General features: G+C 43.9%; 1 protein-coding gene across 1 annotated transcript in view; it reads right to left on the bottom strand.

Annotated features, from left to right (window-relative positions):
• Nucleotides 1–17,523: 17,523 nt before the first annotated feature.
• Nucleotides 17,524–19,775, bottom strand: part of TAF8 (TATA-box binding protein associated factor 8) — a 40,874-nt gene continuing 38,622 nt past the window's right edge. Inside the window, exon 8 of the mRNA XM_082244368.1 lies at nucleotides 17,524–18,415. Coding sequence (XP_082100494.1) covers nucleotides 18,284–18,415 — 132 coding nt within the window. The 3' untranslated portion in view covers nucleotides 17,524–18,283. The remainder of the gene's footprint in view (nucleotides 18,416–19,775) is intronic.

The following is a 19,775-nucleotide window of genomic DNA, read 5'->3' as shown; positions in this document are numbered from 1 at the left end:
TTTGTTTCTAATTTTTAGGGACTCGTTAAGGACTGGAAAAGTACCACTGGATTGGCGTAGGACCAATGTGATGCCTTTATTTAAAAAGTAAACAAAGTATTTGCCAAGTACCTTTAGACCTGTTGGTTTATCCTCTATAGTCGGGAAGATATTAGAGAGTTTAATAAAAGCCAACATAGATGAGTTCTTGCTGGAAAAAAAATATTTTAAGCAACAGAAAGCATGGATTCATGAAAGACAGAAGTTGTCAATCAAACCTGATTTCTTTTTATGAGGAGGTACGTAAAAACCTTGGACAGAGGGGTGGCTGTGGATGTAGCATACTTGGAATTTGCAAAAGCATTTGACACAGTTCCCTACACACGGCTAATGTGTACGATACAATCTACAGGTTTGGAAAGACCTGCTTTTAAATGGATAGAAAACTGGCTAAAAGATAGAATTCAGAGAGTAGTGGTTAATGATTCTTACTCTGAATGGTCTAAGGTTATCAGTGGTGTACCCCAAGGTTCAGTGTTGGGACCCTTACTTTTTAATATCCTTAAAAATGATATGGGGCCTGGGATTAAAAGTACCATTTCAGTCTTTGCAAATGACACCAAGCTATGCAATGAAATAACTTCCTTACAGGATGACTCCAACTTCTAAGCCAACCTCAATGCACTGTTTCATTGGGCAAATGAGGTTTAATTTTGATAAATGTAAAAGTTATGCACTTGGGGGCTAAGAATATGCATGCATCATACATACTAGGGGGAGTACAACTGGGGGAATCATAAGCTTAATAATAGCATGCAATGCCAAGCTGTGGTTTCCAAAGCAAGCAAAGTCCTTTCTTGTATTAGGAGAGGCATGAATTCTAGAGCGAGAGATATAATCTTGCACCTGTACAAATCATTAGTAAGACTTCATCTGGAATATGCAGTTCAGTTTTGGCCACGTTCTCAAAAAGGATATGGGGAACTGGAGAAAGTGCAGAGAAGGGCAACCAAACTCATAAGAGGCACAGAGGAGCTCAGCTATGAGGAATGATTACAGGAACTGAATTTATTCTCTCTTGAGAATAGGAGATTAAGGGGGGATATGATCACCATGTAAAAATACATAAGGTGTCCATATGGTGAACTTTGTGTCGAGTTTAAGGTCATCACAGAGGACAGGGGGGCGCTCTTTACGTCTAGAGGAAAAGAGATTTTGTCTCAAAATATGGAAAGGGTTCTTCCCAGTAAGAGCTGTGATAATGTGGAATAGACACCATACAGAGGTAGTTCTGGCCAGCTCAGTAGATTAGTAGTAGTAGTAGTATTACTAGTAGTAGTAGTATTATTATTAGTAGTAGTAGTAGTAGTAGTAAAAAAGGCCTAGATTCTTTCCTAGGTGTACATAATATAACTGGGTAAAAATTTTTTTAGGTAAAGTTGATCCAGGGAATATCCCATTGCCTCTTGGGGGATCAGGAAGGATTTTTTTCCCCCTGCTGTAGCAAATTGGATCATGCTTTGGTGGGGTTTCTCGCCTTCCTCTGGATTGACTGTGGGTATGGGATTGTGTATATAGGTTTGCAGGGTTGTGTTTTCTTTTTTGTTTTCTATTGGTTGAGCCGGATATCTTTTTCAACCTATGTAACTATAGTACATTCATGTGTATGATTATGTTGTAGCTCAGCTGTATCCCTACCTGTGCCTTCATTGTGTTACAGAAGACTGGTAAGCTGCAATATATTAGCTTTTTGTTTTTGAGTTTAGACATGCCTTCTATGAGCGTTGGAATAAAATGACCCAGTGTATAATACACTAAATATTAAAATGGGCTGGAGGCTGTTGCAACTATTTTATCATACAATATACAGGGCGGGGTGGCACTGCGCGCCATCGCCTCAGGGGACTGCCCCAACTCCGCTTACCTCCGCTGACCGTGGTGGGCTGGAATTGACATCGACAGAAAGCACAACATACAGGACATGATTGACTCCCTCATTAGGGGCTTACATAATTAAACCCCTGCACCTCACTGGCTGGCCTTGAGTGGAGGCCTCCCAAGGACTCGGATGTACCCTTTGTGCAAGCCATGCTTGGTAAATATTCAGACCTGACCCCACAGGGCTTTCATAACATCTTCTGGGCAATCATCAGCCATCAGTTATGCTATATATCTGCCTATAACACTTTACTCTTTAAAAATGACCATTTATAGCTGTCCTTTCTGGGTTATTGGATATGACATTATTACTTACCCTGTATGGCTAGACTTTTTATACCCTATATCATGACTCTTTGTTATTGCATGTGTATGGTTACCTTTATCATTATATCACATCCATTTCAAATACCCATACCTGTATACCTTGTGCTGGCTGTCAATGATTGGGTGGTCCTTGTGGTTGCATGGTTGCCTACCCTGTTCCGTTTGCCTATCCCTGGGTGGGTGGTGCACTTGCCAGCTCCATCTACTAAGGATCTCCTTATCGATCCATGCTGTTTTATGGTTATGTGTCCGTTCACTCATTGTATGTTTGATTTACAACAACCTAGATGCTGGTTCACATTTGATATACTGTTATATAAATATGACTGTACAAAACGTGCATTATATCAATTGCTGGACAATTGTATTTGCATTTTAGAAAGGATTGAGTACTCAAATCTCCCATGAAGAAGTTATACAGTTCTGAAACATTTTGGGATACATCATAGCAACTCATGGTGACTAACCACAGTTCATCTTTGGCAGTACCCAGGGAGCAGACTAGAATTTTTGACTACTTGTTTTTCTGTAGATTACATTCTATGTATTTTAACTATGAGCTATTAGCAATGTTCACTATCCTTGGGCTTATTTAGCCCTTGCTCGTATTCCATTTTAAGCTGATATCAATAAAAGTGGCGCTGTTGCCTTTTAACCACTTCCATACAGAGCACTTACACCCCCTTCCTGCCCAGACCAATTTTGAGCTTTCAGCGCTCTCCCACTTTGAATGATAGTTAGTCATACAACAATGTACCCAATCAAATTTTTTATAATTTTTTTCACACAAATAGAGCTTTCCATTTACTGGCATTTACCTCTGAAGAAATCAGTTGTGATGAAACTAGTCAGGACTTAGTCTTATGCAGCCAGGATTATGTCACAGATTGCCTGATCTGTATACCTGTATTCACTGCTTTTTTTATCCCGGATGTTTGTAAGTGTATTTTTATTCATTTATTAAATTGTTTAAAGCGGAATTACACTATGTTTGTTTTGTCTGGGATTGTCATTTTTATATGATCTGGAGAGAAAGAGGAGACTCGTCTCAACTTGACCCCTTGACTACAAACTTGAATATCCAGTGTTACAGCTTGAAGAATCGCGGGATATACATGAGCCTTCCTGACCCTTTTATCATATGATAAGTTGGGTCCACATGTTCCGGTGAGCGCTTAACCATTACCTGTCCTGTTGGTGTTGGGATCAGATGTCCTTCTTGGATCACTCTTTTCACCTTGGATCATTTGTGTTATTTCACTTGGGACTTTATTGCTTTTTCACATATACATATATGCTATCATATAGTATATTTTTTAGCGCTGCACCGTACCTTTTTCCATTTTGCTTAACAACAAATGTCTGTTTTAGTGTGCTAGCTGCTTATATTTGTTTCTAGTTAGCGCAGTTTATTTATTCTTATTTTCACTACTTAGGTACACTGATCAGCTTCAGAAAGGTACTCTGATGAGCTTCAGAGAGGTACTTGGGTATTCTGATGGGCTAGAGACAGGTACTTGGGTAATCTGATGGGGTGCAGATAGGTACTCAGGCACTCTGGGCTGGAGACAGGTCATCCGAGTACCTGTCACCAGCCCATCAGAGTACCCCAGTACCTGTCATCAGAGTACCCAAATACCTGTCACCAGCCCATCAGAGTACCCGGGTACCTGTCATCAGAGTACCTGATGGGCTGGTGCCAGGTACTCGGGTACTCTGATGGGCTGGTGACAGGTACTCGGGTACTCTGATGGGCTGGTGACAGGCACTTTGATGGGTTAGTGACAGGTACTTTGATGGGCTAGTGACAGGTCCTCTTTATTGGGGGGGGCAATCAGTGTGTTTTGGGGTGTACTATGATCAGTAACTAGCTGTTACCGCAATCTCCTCCTTACACAGGATCAGTGTGTGAGGAGAACACGGTGACAGCTAGTTACCGTGTTCTCTGTTGACATTCTGTGACAGGCTGTGATTTACAGCCAGTCATGTGGTAAAAAGCCAATTTCATTGGCTCTTTAACTAGATCGGGGATGGGCTCTGTCCGAGGGACGAGCCTCCTCCCCAATCGCCGCGCCCCCGGGGGAACGCATTACAGAGAGAACGAGCGGCTCGCGCTGGAGCCGCTCATGTCATCGGCTGTGATTGGACACAGCCGATCACGTGGTAAACAGCCAATTTCATTGGCTGTTCACCTTGATCGGGGATGGGCTCAGTCCGAGAGACGAGCCTCATCCCTGATCTCCGCACTGCGCGCCCTCGGGGGCGCGCAGTAGCGGCGAGAGTGGGCGGACATCATATGACGGTCGCCCGGATCGAGGAGCCCTTCCTGCCGGCGTCATTTTACTATGGCCCGGTATGGAAGTGGTTAATCTAATCACGTTCCTATTTGATTTTTACCTTTAAAGTCTAAGGAGGTTATATCCTGTTGCACTGTTGTGCATCAAACATACAATATAGAGTATGAGATAGTTGATGTTCCAAATGTACCGGCTTATGGCATAGCCTTTGTCCACACGTTAACTATACTAAAGGATATAAAATTACCAGATTTAACAGCTCTATGAATGTTACCAAGACAGGCTTATTTCCAGTTTCAGAATTTATCCTAACATGCTGATATTAACAGGCAAGAACAGCACCTCTTTTGTCAGGACTTTGGATACCTATGCCTCTTTAATGCATTACACTGGTTCTTCTTCATCAATCCCTTTTCATTGGTTAAACTAGATTGACTGTGTGTCTTTTTTTAACCAGACTAACTATATAAAACCACTATTCTTCTTTCATGTCTATTCATTTCACACTGAACCTGTCTTCACAATCTATGCACCACGGCATCATTATCATTACCCGACACTTAGTCAAATATGTCATAATTAAGATAAGGAAAAACAATTCTGACTTTCCAAGCCTTCTTCATTTTCCATTGCTGTAAACTGACAACTTTGGTTTTACTTTAGCAACATTCCCATTACATCCCTCTTCTAAGTTCAACTCTTCTTAATAAGTAATGGGCTGCCTTAAAGCTGAAATCCAGATTTGGCCCAAAAAAACTATTTAGGAATCTGCAGATTTATGGCACTGGAATTTGTAGGAGATCCTAATCATCTGCAGTCATGGACTCTTTTGGCAGAAATTTAAGTTCATCTCACAGGTGGTTGAGGTCACATCACTGTAGCAGGCGGTCCTGTGCACGTCCTTGCAGTAGATTTCCAACTTGGCAGAATAAAGAAATATGCTAGATAGACGTTGCCCCAGCTTTCTCTTCTAAACTGGTTTATGAAGCATGCTTAAAGGAAGCTATGCAAGAAAAAGAGAAAACGGCTGTAGAGGAGTGGTGTACCCAGGTTTATTAAGATAAATAGAGGTGTGCTGTCCCTTTAAAACAAATCATTTAAAATGACACAAAAAAAAATGGGATTTTTGACTTCCCATAATATCCATTTCTTTGATGTTCTTTGACGGACACAGCTTCAGATCTTTATAATGGTTGGGTTATACTGCCCCCTACAGAAATAATACACTAGGCAGAAAAAAAAAAAAACTGGCTACACCCATTGGCAGTTCCAGGGGGTATACTCCCCCTCTATGCTAAAGGCACTCAGTTTAGTTACAAGTAGTGTCAGAAGAATTACAACTCCACAGAGACCCCGGTGCTGTGTCCGTCGATGAAAATCAGAGAAATGGATTTTATGAACATCGGAGAAATGGATTTTATGATAAGTAAAAAATCCCATTTTATCTTTCGTTTATTGATGGACACAGCTTCAGATCTTCATAACCATTGAGACGTCCCAAAGCAATGTTAAACACGAGGGGTGGGAACAGCAAAAATAATTCCCAAGGCTAAACAGTAGCCAACCAGGCAACAGGAGCTCAACCAAAACAAGTAACATAAAATTTTGTGAAAATATGCACTGACGACCAAGTGGCTGTCTTGCAAACCTGCGTCACTGATGCCAAGGTGACAGAAAGCCAAAGAGGCACTAAGCGCCCGAGTAGAGTGCACCTTAACAGGGAAAGGAGGAACCTGCCCCTTGATGGAATAGGCCTGAATCACTGCCTGTCTGATACATGTGGAAATGGTCGCAGAGGAAGCAGACAACCCTTTACAAGGCTCATCTGTGAGCACAAAGAGAGTCTTAATTCCTGAAAGATTCCGTAGCTGCCAGGTACACCCTAATTGCCCAAACCACATCCAAGGCATGCAAGGAAATTTCCTTTAAATGTTTAGGCCTGGTACACAGGGAGGGCAACACAATGTCTTCACTCAGATGAAAATCAGAGACAACCTTTGGAAGGAACGACAAACAGGGGCGAAGAACCACCTTATCTCTGTGAATCACCAGGTAAGGTGACCGACAGGATAACACCACCAGTTCCGGCACCCTGCATGCAGAGGTGATAGCCACCAGAAAAAAGCACCTTCTGGGACAGCGTAAGCAGGGGAATCTCCCGAAAATTCTGAAAGGGAGGCTTCTGGAGGACCAAAAGCACCAAATTGAGGTACCAAGGCAACAACGGAGTTCGCAATGGAGGAACCAAAATGTCAGACACCCTGAAGAAAGGTACGCACCAGGGAGTGTGTGGCTAAAGGTCATTGGATGAAGACTGCCAAAGCCGACGCCTGCCTCTTGATGGTACTCAAGGCCAATTTCTGTTCAATCCCCCCCCCCCACTGAACAAAGGTCAAGATCTGAGCCACGAGAAGGAGCGAGAATGAACTCCAAGAGACTCACACCACGCAACGTAGGTCTTCTACGTACGATGGTAGATCATCCTAGAAGTAGATTTCCTAGCTTTTAACAGTGTAGGAATCCCCGACTAAACCTCTAACCTTCAGCACCTGGCGTTCAACAGCCAAGCCGTCAAAGCCAGCGACTGTAAAGCAGGATGGAAGATCGGTCCTTGGGACAGCAGATCCTCCCCGACAGGAAGCTGCCAAGGAACGTTAGCGACCAACCGCACCAGATCGGCGTACCAAGCCCGGGAAGGCCAGTTCCGAGCCACCAAGATGACCGGAATTCCTTCTGCCTGGATCATGCGTAGAAGCAGGAGGGAAGGCGTAAATCCAACGATACTGACCCTACAGGGCCACCAGCACATCTGTGGCATCCGCCAGAGGATCCCTTGACCGAGCCACAAACCTCTGCACCTTTCTGTTAAGCTGAGACGCCAACAGATCCACCTTGGGAGTGCCCCACTGGAGACACAACTGATGAAACACCTCTGGAAGAAAGGACCACTCACCTTGGTCCAACATCTGCCGACTGAGGTAATCTGCCTGCCAGTTTTCCACCCTAGGAATGTGTACAGCGGAGAGGGCTGGAAAAAAAACCTCTCTGCCCACCTTAGAATACTGGCTAGCTCCAGAGTCACTAGGACACTGCCTGTGCCACCTTGGTGACATAAGCCACAGCTGTCCAATAGTCCAGACACAGTCTGATCGATCGGTGTTCCAAGACATTGAACGGTAGTCTGGACTTTTCCAGCGTCCAGGTCCCCTGAGCAGAATGCTTGCCGAGGACGCCTCCCCAGCCGGACAGGCTGGCATCCGTGGTGACCATGGTCCAATACAAGGGGAGGAAGGATTTGCCCAGCCGAAGCGCCGGAGAACGAAGCCACCCATTTCCCATTTGGTCAGAATCGCCCTTTGCAGGGACCTCATATAGAACTGTGCAAACAGAACTGCCTCGAAGGTAGAGACCATCAGGCCCAGCACCCGCATGCAAGTCGGGAGAGATAACTATCTGTTGGACAGCAGGAGACAAATTGCAGTCTGCAATTTCTGGAGTTTATCCAGAGGAAGGAGCACTCTGGCTAAGGCCAAGTCCAGAGTCAGGCCCAGATAGTCCAGCTTGTGGATGGAACCAGGGCAGACTTCTGAAAATTCAGAATCCAGCCGAACTCCCACAGAGTTCATATTGTGATCTCCAGGTTTTCAACCAGAGCAGAAGGAGATCGTCCAAGTAGCCCAGTACCGCGATCCCCCATTGGCGTAACAATGCTAGCACCGGGGCGAACACTCTTGTGAAGACCCGAGGAGCAGAGCTGAGACCAAAGGGTAATGCCACAAACTGATAATGCTCCTCTCCCACGGCAGAGGAAGCGCTGGTGACTGGCCCTCTTTGGAATGTGAAGGTAAGCATCCTTGATGTCGATAGAGGCGAGGGAATCCCCCTGATGCAGGGATGCCACCACCATGCGAATGGACTCTATTCTGAACTTCTGCACCCGCACATAGCAGTTCGGCACCTGGAGGTCCAGGATTAGACACCCTTTGCTTTCCTTCCTGGGAACTGTAAACAGGTTTGAGTAAAAAACCTGAAAATGTTCCGAAGTTGGAACCGTGACAATCACTGCTTGATGTAACAGGTCTTGTACTGCCCCAAACAGACCCTGTAAGTGGTCTGGGGGCAGGGGCAAGTTGGAAGGAAAGAACGTTGCCAGGGGACAAGAGCGAAACTCGATCTTGTAGCCAGACCGAATGACTTTGTGGACCCACTTGTCTTGCACCAGGGAAGTTCACAGGTCCGTAAACCAGCGAAGACGTCCCCCCACCCCCGATACGGGTGAAGGGGCACCTTCTCTCGGCTTGCCAGACTAGGTTCGTTTGGATCCTCCAGAGGAGGCCCTGAAAGGCTTCAAACCCTTGTCAGTCCTTGTGAGCCCAAAAGGAAGGCCCACGTCTAGAACGAGGTTCCCTGCCCTTAGTAGGCTGCGGAAGGAAGGTACTCTTATCCCCTATGAGACCTTTTATGATGTCATCCAGGGTAGCTCCAAACAGGCGATCTTGAAAGGGAAGATCAGTCAAGGTCTTTTTAGAAGTCTGGTCCACAGATCAGCATTTGAGCTTAAAGACACATCGAAGGACCACTGCCAAAACAGAGAGCCAAGCGACTAGGGGAGCCGCATCCAAAGAGGCATCACAGATAAACTGCATCCCCTGGACCAGCTGGTCCACCAGCTCAGCAAAGGCAGGGCAGAGCTGTTCTCCCTCCAGGTCACGGCATAAAAGCTTAGCCCACTTGGTCAGAGTTTGCGAAAACCAGGGCAATGGTGAGTATCGGTCTCAGTGCCGAACCAGCCAGAGTGTACATATTGCAGGCCACAGCCTCCGCCTTCCTGTCAGCCAGATCCTTAAAGACGGGGACTCTTCAACCGGAATTTTGGCTGCCTTGTGCAATCTGGAAACCGGAGGGTCCACCACCTAGTTGCCAGGCACAAGCACCAAGCGATCCTCAGCAGAGAGGGAGAAATCCCCACCATAACAGTTCACTTCTTAGGATGGAACTCCTCATAGAGCTAACGCCTAGTAAAGCGCTTAGGGACCCCACAGGGACGCTTTATCGACAATTCTGTCAAAATAGGTTACACACGTCCGCGGCGGACAAATCAGATTCAGGATCTGATGAGACAGATGAGGGAGGGGAAGATGGGGGGGGGGCACTTTTTGCTAGCCCGTCACCCAAAGACCACCTGCACCCAGGACACATAGGACTCCAAGACCGCCGTTAGTGCATCGATGGAAGGTTGAGACCCGGGGGGCTCTGCAGCCTGTGAGAGGGTATCAGGTGGGGAGATGTGCTCCAAAGACTCCAATGGTCACCAGGGGGACCCCACAAAAAGTATAAAACACTGCAAGGGACAACCCCACCGCACTGGCAGCACCACCCGGTCGGCAGGCACAAGCACCAAACGATCCTCAGCAGAGAGGGAGAGAACCCCACCAGACTCACCACCCAGCAGAAACAGGCACCTGCAGCCACAAGGATAGTCTGCTCTCCTCGTGTGGCGATCAGGGAGTGAAAGGATCCAGGAGTCAGCACCAAGGGATGAAAAGCCTCCCACAGGGCTTCACTGTCATGATCGCCACTATTTTCAAAGGCAAACCACCACAAAATAGTTGCCGGACATAGAAACACACAGACTACAACATAATGGTGGCACCACAAGGCTTACAGGGACCCAGGCCTCAATGACAGACCCAGGCAGGACGGGGGACTCTGGAAGGAGCCCCCACCAGGTACAACCCCCCCCCCCCGCACATTCGATCATCTGGTCGCTGGTGGCGCACCCCCCGGCCCGCATAGCACCCTGCCCCCACCCCAGGATGTGGAACAGACCACCCGAAAAGCCCCAACATATGTGGAGGGGGGTAGTATGGGAAACAGAATACAAGGGGGGGGGCGACCGCCCCAAGGAGGGGCCCACCTCCACTCCAAAACCCTCCAGGGGGAGAGGGGGGACAGCTACTCACCATACCAGGAACCAGGCAGGCACCGCTCCCGACAGAACCCCTCTCCATGGAAACCAGGGGCTGTCGACCAGGAGGAACGATGCGACTCTGGCCGAGACCTAGTCGTATGCGACCTCGCGATGCGTTTAACTCGCAGGCCAGCCCCCGTCCAGTGGTTCTATGTGGCAGCCGACCTAGCGCAGAGCTGAGGTTTGCACACATTTGCTGGCTAGACTGGGGTGACCGCTGGACCTAGATTATCCAGCCTGTCGCCCAGCCTAGCAGTTGATTGTAGATCTCACAGGAAAAATTCAGGAAAAAAAAAATTCTATCTAAAAAAAAAAAAAAATAAAGTGCCAGGACCAAACATCCCAGCAAGGAACTAGGTCCTTACTCTGGACTAGGCTCCCCTAGTGGCTCGGATCTCTGTTTTGGCAGTGCCTATAGCAGAGAGAGGGAGTTTACCCCCTGGGACTGCCCATGGGTCTAGCCAGACTTTTTATCTGCCTAGTGTCCTACTCCTGTAGGGGGCAGTAAAACCCAATGGTTATGAAGATCTGAAGCTGTGTCCGTCAATGAATGAAGAGAACTTATTATTATTTCAGGTATTTATATAGCGCTGTCAATTTACGCAGCACTTTACATATACATTGCACATTCACATCAGTCCCTGCCCTCAAGGAGCTTACAATCTAAGGTTCCTAACTCACATACATACACAGTAGGGCCAATTTTATACAGGATCCAATTTACCTACCAGCATGTCTTTGGAGTGTGGGAGGAAACCGGAGTACCCGGAGGAAACCCACGGAGGCACAGGGAGAACATGCAAACTCCAGGCAGGTAGTGTCGTGGTTGGGATTCGAACCAGCGACCCTCTTGCTGCTAGGTGAAAGTGCTAACCACTACATCACTTTGCCGCCCTATTCTTTATACAATATCACACAGCTTGAAACACAAATATTCTATAGCAATCCAAGTGCACAAACTGAATAGTGTAGTAAATAGTCCACAATACAAATATAATATATTAATAAAACAGTCCTGTGCCACAAACTTATAAGGTGAACCCCAAGTGCCAGCAGATCCTGATGCAAATCCCTTTCACACTGAGGAACTTTTCAAGTGCTTTTGCGTTTTAAAAAAAAGAAGCCCAGATGCTTACCTTTAAAATCAATGAATGTGTTCCCACTGGGGTGGTGAGCTTCCATGGAGGTGAAAAAAAATCCTGCAAAAAAAATGTACCGTTGAAATGAATGGGAACAGCTTAAAAAATGCTCCCACTAAGCCTTTTTGGTGCAGGTTGTGTCCTTAAAAAACTGCACCGCAAACTCTGCAAAAGCACAGCAAAAACACTCCATCAACACATAGGCGTTTTAGTGGCAGTTTTGAAGTGTACCAGTGTAAAAGTGCCCTAAATGGACAGTGCAGCTATATTTAAAATATAATTTTCTTTGTGAGTGCTGCACTTAATAGAAGGCAGCACCCCTTTTTCATTCGGTTGTCGGTTGTCAGCGGTTGTTTATTTAGATATTATGTGGATACATTCCAAATGGGTATTCATTTTAGCTCACTGAGTTTAGGAAGCACAATTTGTTTTTACAACCAGGAATAGGACTCAAAAAGGCCAATATCGCATAGGGCCTCAACCTCCATGACTGGTGGAAATGTTTCCAGTGCGCAGTGGCAGCCAACATCAATCCTTTTAGCCGCAGTCTCTGACATCCTCAGCTGTCCATACCAACCATAATTCGGAAATGCACTGGTGGGGCGGTGTTCACGGTTGTGCTACTGAAAAAGTCAAAGCATTCAAGATAGAATCTTCCTTTAGTGGTAGAGTTTTTTTCTTTTTGTGAATTGACTAACACAATACCACATCTGTTTTGCAATGTTTACCAGAGGCAATTACTGCATTTGTGGTCTTAAACAGAAATGTGGTATTTTTAAATCTAATGAATTGACACAAAATTGTATGCAATATTTTGTAAAAGAAACAAAACAAACAAAAAGAAAAACATATTGCATGCAATAAACGTTAATGAACTTCTACCCACTATCTTTTGGATAAGTCATCCAGAGCGTCTCTACTTTTTGGGTTGGCTGTTCTGCATCTAATGTTGGCCATACACAAATACACATATAGATTTTTGTTAGAAAATTTTCATTTTAAGAACGTTTGATTTTCTGAATCATTAGTGGGATTAAATCGCCACTCATTTTCAACCACATGGATGTGAAAATTTGAAGAATAGAAAACTTTTCTTGATCAATCGAATTGTTAGAGTGTGTAAGCGGTTTTTGTTCAGAAATTCTATTGATTTTCAATTCAAATGTTAAAAGCAAGTGAAACTTTCAAATAACACTCATCGAATGTACAAAGAATTTTGGTACGAATATTCTCGTTCAAAAATCTATAGGTGTATGGCCAGCATAAGCATCTAATTCTTTGGAATTAACTTGTTTTCTTTATCAATAAATTTGTGGCTGCTAGACATTTGTTTCCCACCTTTTTTATGATATTGTTATCTACATCATGTAGTATCTGGACATGAGGAGGGCAGGAAATCATTATTTTCCTTTTCTGGCCAATACTCATTTTAGTATAAATTTCCCTTTCTGCTGTCCTGCAGCAAGTCTAGTTAGAGAACAGTGTGAGTGGATAATAAGGTTCAAACTATTGTGTTGTGCAGGCGGTCCTACTATGGGTCAACAGGCAGAGCTGACCCACAGTATGCGGACATGAGGATTGGCTCAGAAAGAAAAATTACGGTAAGTATAAAAAAACTATTTTCTGGTATATTTTCTGAAAGCAGAGACCTTATCATATAAAATGGTGGCTGTTGCAATTTTTTTATGTTACACAAAAATTGCGCTATTGTTTATTGTAAAAAAAAAAGAAAAAAAAACTCAAATTACTTTTAGTGCACACAAACAAAATATAAAGTGTACTTTTTGGATAAAATATAATAGACAAGGATGCATTGAGTAAATATTAAATTTGCTAAGCCTCAAATTCCACACGCCCATGAAATGGCAAAAAAAACACCAAATTATCCTGTTAAGCCCCTTGTAGTTACAGGTTCTCTTCAAGGAGATATCAGAAGTCTATTAGACTCCTAGGGTCACCCTTGAACCTTGTTGAAGCAAATGAAGCACAGACTGTGCATGATTAGCTTCTTAACCAAGCAGAGCAACTAGAGATTGACAGCTCTAAATCAGGAAGTGCTGCACTTTTTCCTGGAGAATATCAGCTGAACTCCTGATGGGGGAAAGGGAGGGATGCACATTTCTGAGCAAGTCGTAGGGATGACTTCCTCTAGAATCATTTCTTCTAGAAAGTCAGCAGCAGCAAAAGCGTAAACAAATGCGAAAGCAGCCAGTTTTAATACAAACCCAAGCGGCCACTGACATTATACATAAAGGTTAACTCCATCTTTTGCACTGGGTTATATTTTACATATACGGTATTTAGGATGTTACGTGTAACATGGTGCAAATGGTACCCCACAGATCCCCATTGATACTTTATCCAGTTCTCCAACTAAAAAAACAAACCTTGGTAAGAACAGGGAACAGGAGGAAGAGTCTGCAGGGGCTTGACTATGCACCTGCGATCCACTGATCATGGGTCCAATGCTTTGCAGGCTCCTATGCAAAAAAAATAATAAGTGCACAATTGTTTTTCAGCAAATATATGACATTTTTTCCTCTTTAAAGCGGAGTTCCACCCATTTTTAATAGGTTGGAATACATAGATCTATGTAATCCCCTTTAAAACGGCTTTTACCAATGGAAACTTTTTTTTTGCTAGTAAATACCTTAATTTCTGCTTTATTCCTCCTCTCCTCACTTCCGGGTCCGATCGGCGATGACGTCATTCGGCGATTCGCAGTGTCTGCTGGGATGTATTCTATTCCAGAAATCTCGCAGTAGCTGAGCTGTACTGAGCCGTGCCTGCCCCGCCTCCTCTCATTGAGTTGTATTGTATGAATGTATTAAGGCCGTTCTCTGCCCCGCCTCCGCCCCACCTCCTCTCATTGAGTTGTATTGTATGAATGTATAAAGGCCCTTCTCTGCCCCTCCTCCGCCCCGCCTCCTCTCATTGAGTTGTATTGTATGAATGTATTAAGGCCATTCTCTGCCCCGCCTCACCTCCTCTCATTGAGTTGTATTGTATGAATGTATTAAGGCCCTTCTCTGCCCCTCCTCCGCCCCGCCTCCTCTCATTGAGTTGTATTGTATGAATGTATTAAGGCCGTTCTCTGCCCCGCCTCGAGGCGGAGGAGGGGCAGAGAACGGCCTTGATACATTGCATACAATACAACTCAATGAGAGGAGGCGGGGCAGAGAACAGCCTTAATACATTCATACAATACAACTCAATGAGAGGAGGCGGGGCGGAGGCGGGGCAGGCACGGCTCAGTACAGCTCAGCTACTGTGAGATTTCTGGAATAGAATACATCCCAGAAGACACTGCGAATCGCTGAATGACGTCATCGCCGATCGGACCCGGAAGTGAGGAGAGGAGGAATAAAGCAGAAATTAAGGTATTTACTAAAAAAAAAGTTTCCATTGGTAAAAGCCATTTTAGAGGAGATTACATAGATCTAAAGTTCCAAAAATGGGTGGAACTCCACTTTAAGTTAGAGTTAAAGGTTAGAAAAACCTTCTGTGAACAGCAGCCCCCCTAACACTTAACTGAGGTCCCTCTCTATCCAGCGATGTCCACGAGTGTCTGACCCATCCCAGATTCTCCCTCCCTATTGGCTGCTGCTGCAGTCAATCAAAGTCGGCTAGCCAATCAGGAGATAGAGGGGGCGGGCGGGGTCAGGGTTCCGTGTCTGAATGGACACAGGGTGCTGCGACTCGGCTCAGGTGCCCCCATAGCAAGCTGCTTGCTGTGGGGGCACTCAACAGGAGGGAGGGATCAGAATCACAGAAGAGGGACCTGAGGAGGATCCAGGCAAATCCACTGCAACAGAGCAGGTATAACATGTTTGTAAGGAAAATAACACATTCTATGGCCTGCCTAAGCCTTTAACCTTTTCACTGCCACGACTTTTTAAACTGCCATTCCAAAGAAAAAAAAATAATAATCTGACAGAAATGCACTTTGCTCCTAATTTCCTGTGTGGATTGACAACACACAAGATTGCCTTGCCCTTAATTCCTCCTCCTCTCCCCAACATACCATGACCCTTGCATGGAGCCCCAAACTGAGGGAGATTGACAGTTATTTTGTGTTTCTCCTATTTGCGAATAATCGCACCAACTGTTGTCACCCTCTCACCAAGCTGCTTGGCGATGGTCTTGTATCCCATTCCAGCCTTGTGTAGTTCTACAATCTTTCCCCTGACATTCTTGGACAGCTCTTTGTTCTTGGCCATGGTGGAGAGATTGGAATCTGATTGATTAATTGCTTCTGTGGACAGGTGTCTTCTATACAGGTAACAAGCTGAGATTAGGAGCACTCTCTTTAAGAAGACACCTCGGAGCCAGAAATCTTGCTGATTGATAGGGGATCAAATACTTATTTCACTCATTAAAATGCAGATCAATTTATAACTTTTTTGAAATGCGTTTTTCTGGATTTATTTTTTTTCTGCGTCTCACTTTTAAAATTAACCCACCATTAACCACTTAAGCCCTGGAGGATTTGGCTGCTCAAAGACCAGGGCCTATTTTGCGATTCGGCACTGCGTGACTTTAACCGACAATTGCGCAGTCGTGCGACGCTGTACCTAAATGAAATTGACATCTTGTCCCACACACAGAGCTTTCTTTTGGTGGTATTTGATCACCTGTGCGATTTTTACTTTTTGCGCTTTAAACAAAAAAAGAGCGACCATTTTGAAAAAATAACAATATTTTTCACATTTTTTTATATGAAATTCCCCAAAAAAAACCTCAAAATTTTTTAACATTTTAGGCCAATTTGTTTTCTGCTACATTTTTTTTTTTTTTTCACCAAAAATATCGCAATAAGCGTATTTTAATTGGTTTGCGCAAAAGTTATTGCGTTTACTAACTACGGGAAAGATTTATGTCATTTTTATTGTTTTTTTTTTTTAACTAGTAATGGCGGCGATCTGTGATTTTTTTTTGCAGGACTGCAACATTGCGGCGGACAGATCGGACCCTTGACTGACATTTTTTACACTTTTGGGGGTACCAGTGACATTACTACAGTAATCAGTGCTATAAACATGCACTGTTACTGTAAAAATGACACTGGCAGGGAAGGGGTTAACTTTATTTGTAAACAGAGGGTTAAATGTATCCCTAGGGGCGTGATTCTAACTGTGGGGGGGGGGGGCATGGCTAGTGATGTAACCACAGAGACATACGATCCTACATAGCAGGATCGTACAGTCTCTGCAGTTACTTCAGGGAGAATGACAGACGGCTTTGTTTACATCAGCCGCCTGCCTTTCTCTCTCTCCAGCGGGAGATTGCGAGTGGCCGGCGGACATCGGAGCCGCCGGTCACTCGCGCGGGGATGTTAGTGAATGAGCGGGGGCGGGCGCACGCTCGCCCCCTAGAGGCTCGTGGGTGAGCGACGTAGTACTACGTCGCTTTGCCCAGTAGGGGCTGACTGCCGCAGTAAATAGTCGTGCGGCAGTCGGAAAGTGGTTAGATTTATAGACTGATGATTTCTTTGTCCGTGAGCAAAAGTACAAGATCAGCAAGGTATTCAATTATTTTTTCCCCTCACTGTAGGGAGTAATTATTCTGTAGTCCAAAATTAGAAGTGAGAGGGCCAATTAGGTTCCAAACACAGGAAGAGTGAACAGGACACAATACAGCTGTGATTTTCTATAAAAGTCAACGTATATTTTTATGCACTTCTCAGATAAAAATAAAAACAATTTTGAAAAGTATATAATAGAGCAAAAATTAGCAAATAAGACAAGTTCATTGTTAGGATTGATATATGCTTTAGGATCAGAGGAAGAAATTGGGCTGAGTAGAAAAACAAGAATATTTTTATCTTGAGGATGTTTTTATTTTTTACAAATTAGTTTCTTCGTGGCTTCTCTTAAAAAAAAAAAAAAAAAATGGCCTCATTACACTACATTAAAGAGACCTTGTCACATTATACATTTTTTTTCATCGAAACACATACCTGCAAAGAAGAGGATACACTTAACTTTTCTGCCCCCACACTACTCAGTTGTAGCAAATTGTTAACCTACAACGTGAAAACTGACACTTCCATGAGTGTCTATCCCCAGTGACCCCCACAGCTCTCACTGCTTCCTTCTTCTGACCATCACTATGTCATTACTTCTTCTCTTATTTACAGTTATGTGTTTGAATTATAAAATGTTACCACATGATATGGTCTTTTTAAATTGGCCAATTTAATACCCTTTTTTTACAATTCTGCAAAAAAGCTCATATTAAAGTAACACAGAAAGCTTTTAAAATTATGAAAACTGACACATTGAATACTGTGCCTTTTTTTTTTTTGGAATTTGATAGACATTGCTTCTTTGGACACCAGCCAGACTCTTCATAAACAAAAATACAGTGCTGGGGTCAGTCCTAAGTGAAGCTGGGCAATTGGATTTTTAGCCTTTCACTGGGATTTGTTTGCTGCAAAGGCATCTTAATACTTCAACAACATCCCAACGGTCCATGACATGTCTTTAATCAATGTGAGCAGCCCAACCAGCCATGTTAAAGGTATTGAGAAATTCTGAGGAAAACAACATTATATCCTTCCAGTGTCACATCACATAGACTGTGTGTAAAGCATGCCCTGATTTCTAGCATTCCCCTTGACCACAGGAGAGTCATTTTTTTCGCCTCAGCTTTGGCTTTTTCACAGGTCGTAAATAGGGATTATCAATCAAGGTTTCTTCACCACCTTTCAGTGAGCTGTGCTGAAGAACCGATGAATTTTCCTTCTCTTCTCCAGGATCATCCTATTAAGATAGAAAAAAAAAATTAAACACATTAAACTAATTTAAAAATGATCAATTTAGAAATTAACACAATTTGAAAATTAAATTTCACAAAAAGAGAAAGGAAGAAAAATAACGTGAAGCAAATTATGTGGCATATGCAAGTATGGACAAGAACATTAACCACTTCAGCTCCAGAAGGTTCACCCCCTTCATGGCCATGCCATTTTTTGCGATGCAACACTGCGATGTGGCCAATTGCGCAGTCAAGCAATGCTGTACCAAAATAAATTGATGTCCTTTTTTTCCCCACAAACAGAGCTTTCTTTTGGTGGTATTTGATCACAACTGCATTTTTTATTTTTTGCGCTATAAACAAAAAAAAATCAACAATTTTAAAAAAAATAAATGTTTTACTTTTTGCTATAAAACCTATCAAATAAAAAAAAATGAAAAAAAAAAAAATCAAATTTCTTCATCAGTTTAGGCCAATATGTATTCTGCTACATGTTTTTGGGAAAAAAAATACCAGTACCAATACCATACCAGTATATTGATTGGTTTGCACAAACGTTACAGCATCTACAAACTATGGGATATATTTTAGGGAATTCTTTTTTCTTTCAGCAATTTTTTCTGATCAGCAATTTTAGTGGGACTGCGACCTTGTAGCGGACAAATCTGACACTGAGTGACACTTTTTGGGAACCAGTGACACCAATACAGTGATCAGTGCTAAAAAAATGCACTGTCACTGTACTAATGACACTGGCAGGGAAGGGGTTAACATCAGGGACGATAAAAGGGTTAAATAGGTTCCCTGGGAGTGCTTGCTAACTTTGTGGGGGGTGATTTGACTGAGGGAAGAAAAAGATCTGTGTTCCTGCTTCGCAGAAACACAGGATCTCCATCTTCCCATCTGACAGAACAGTGATCTGCCTTGTTTACTTACATAGGCAGACCGCTGTTCTGTCTCGCTTGGGAACAATCGCCGGGTACCGACGAACATCAAGTCTGCTGGACCCACTGATTGGCTCCCACTGTGTGCATGCGTGTCCCAGACCCGGAAATCAAAATGACGTACAGGTATGTGATTTCCCGCTGAAGGGCTACCCTGCCACAGTATATGTACGTTGGGTGATCGGAAGCGGTTAAACATCTTTGTGTGTTGACAGACATGGCTATCTTTTGGAAGCATTTTTTAAAAATATAATGTGTCGTCACTGCTCCCCCTAGTATCTGACACTGGAGATTTTAGTACCAACTCTGACAGAGAAAGGAGGCATCAGTGGGTCTGAGGGGCATCTCTACAAAGACACTGTCACAATTGGGCAAGGTAACAATGTCTATTTAACCAGTTCCCATCTGCAGCAATTGTTTT

This window comes from Pelophylax lessonae (genome assembly GCF_965119305.1).
Source record: "Pelophylax lessonae genome assembly, chromosome: 2".
NCBI classification, from domain to species: Eukaryota; Metazoa; Chordata; class Amphibia; order Anura; family Ranidae; genus Pelophylax; species Pelophylax lessonae.
This window is presented reverse-complemented; position numbering and strand designations above follow the sequence as displayed.